The sequence below is a fragment of the Austrofundulus limnaeus genome, unplaced genomic scaffold (genome assembly GCF_001266775.1).
Source record: "Austrofundulus limnaeus strain Quisiro unplaced genomic scaffold, Austrofundulus_limnaeus-1.0 Scaffold439, whole genome shotgun sequence".
In the NCBI taxonomy this organism is placed as follows: Eukaryota; Metazoa; Chordata; class Actinopteri; order Cyprinodontiformes; family Rivulidae; genus Austrofundulus; species Austrofundulus limnaeus.
In genome coordinates, this window is record NW_013952841.1 from 441205 (window position 1) to 442244 (window position 1040).

General features: G+C 56.1%; 1 protein-coding gene across 1 annotated transcript in view; it reads right to left on the reverse strand.

Annotated features, from left to right (window-relative positions):
• The window catches only part of LOC106529369 (inactive phospholipase C-like protein 1), a gene marked incomplete at its 3' end in the record, with an annotated part of 118304 nt that extends 117534 nt beyond the window's left edge, over positions 1–770 (reverse strand). The window contains 1 exon segment of the mRNA XM_014024779.1: positions 40–770. Coding sequence (XP_013880233.1) covers positions 40–222 — 183 coding nt within the window.
• Positions 771–1040: the final 270 nt, after the last annotated feature.

Sequence of the window (1040 nt, forward strand, 5' to 3'; positions counted from 1 at the left end):
GGGGGGGGGTATAAACATGTCTGGCAGGGATGTCTGTACCTTGATGATGCTGCTCCGGCGCGGAGCTGCCTTCACTGTCTCCAGCAGGATGATGTCGGGCTCCAGCGCGCCGCCGGGGACGATGACGCCGCTGCGCCGGCCGCGAGGCGCCCTCGGTGGAATGTTGTCCGCCGCTCCGTCGCTGCACAGCCCTCCGTCTCCACATCCATCACGCTCAGACATGTCGACGAGCAGGAGGAGGAGGAGGAGGTGGTGGAGGCGTATGGGGAGAGCTCAGTTTGGAAGCAGCGGGGAGGAACAGAAAATCAAACCGGATGAATAAAGTTTGCTTTAWGCCAGGAGGGAGGGCTTCAGCCGATCCTCTACACGCTCTTCATTCCGAGCMGATTTCAGACGGTCAGCCTGAGCTCCGAGTCCACACTCAGTTCGAACACGGCTCGTAAAGGCGCTCGAAGCGGAGCATCACGCGCAGGTCGAGGCTGGCTGAAACCCGGAACGGTGCGCTCAGTCCGGAGACGCGCAACAAGTCCGCTCCGTTCTCGAGTCTCTCTAGCTCCGTTCAGACGTGCGCAAAGCCTCTGTGCAGCTGTGTGTGTGGAGAGAAGAGGTCCGCGAGACGAACACACTTCGTCCCGGAGCATCCGGAACACGACGAGCCGAACACAACAGCKGCGGCCGCCTGCTTTCACTCACACCGACAACAAACACTTTTTGACGAGCACACGACCACATTTGACAAGCGCCCCTCCTCTCTTCATGTCCTCCACCCAGCCACGCCCACTACCACGCGAYTGACACGCGGAGCGGCCAATGGGCGAGACGACTGAGGCAGGTCAGGTCCTCTGATAGGTGGAGCTTCGAGCGCCTGGGATTCAGAGGGCTGGTTGTAAAAACAAACAGGGTCATGTAGTCAGAGAAACTGATGTTTAGACTGTTTAGTTTTAGTGAATTAATTCCCTTTATTCTATGGATTTATTTGAGGCTAAGTCAGGGGAGAAAAATTAATCAAGACTATTGTATATATATATATATATATATAT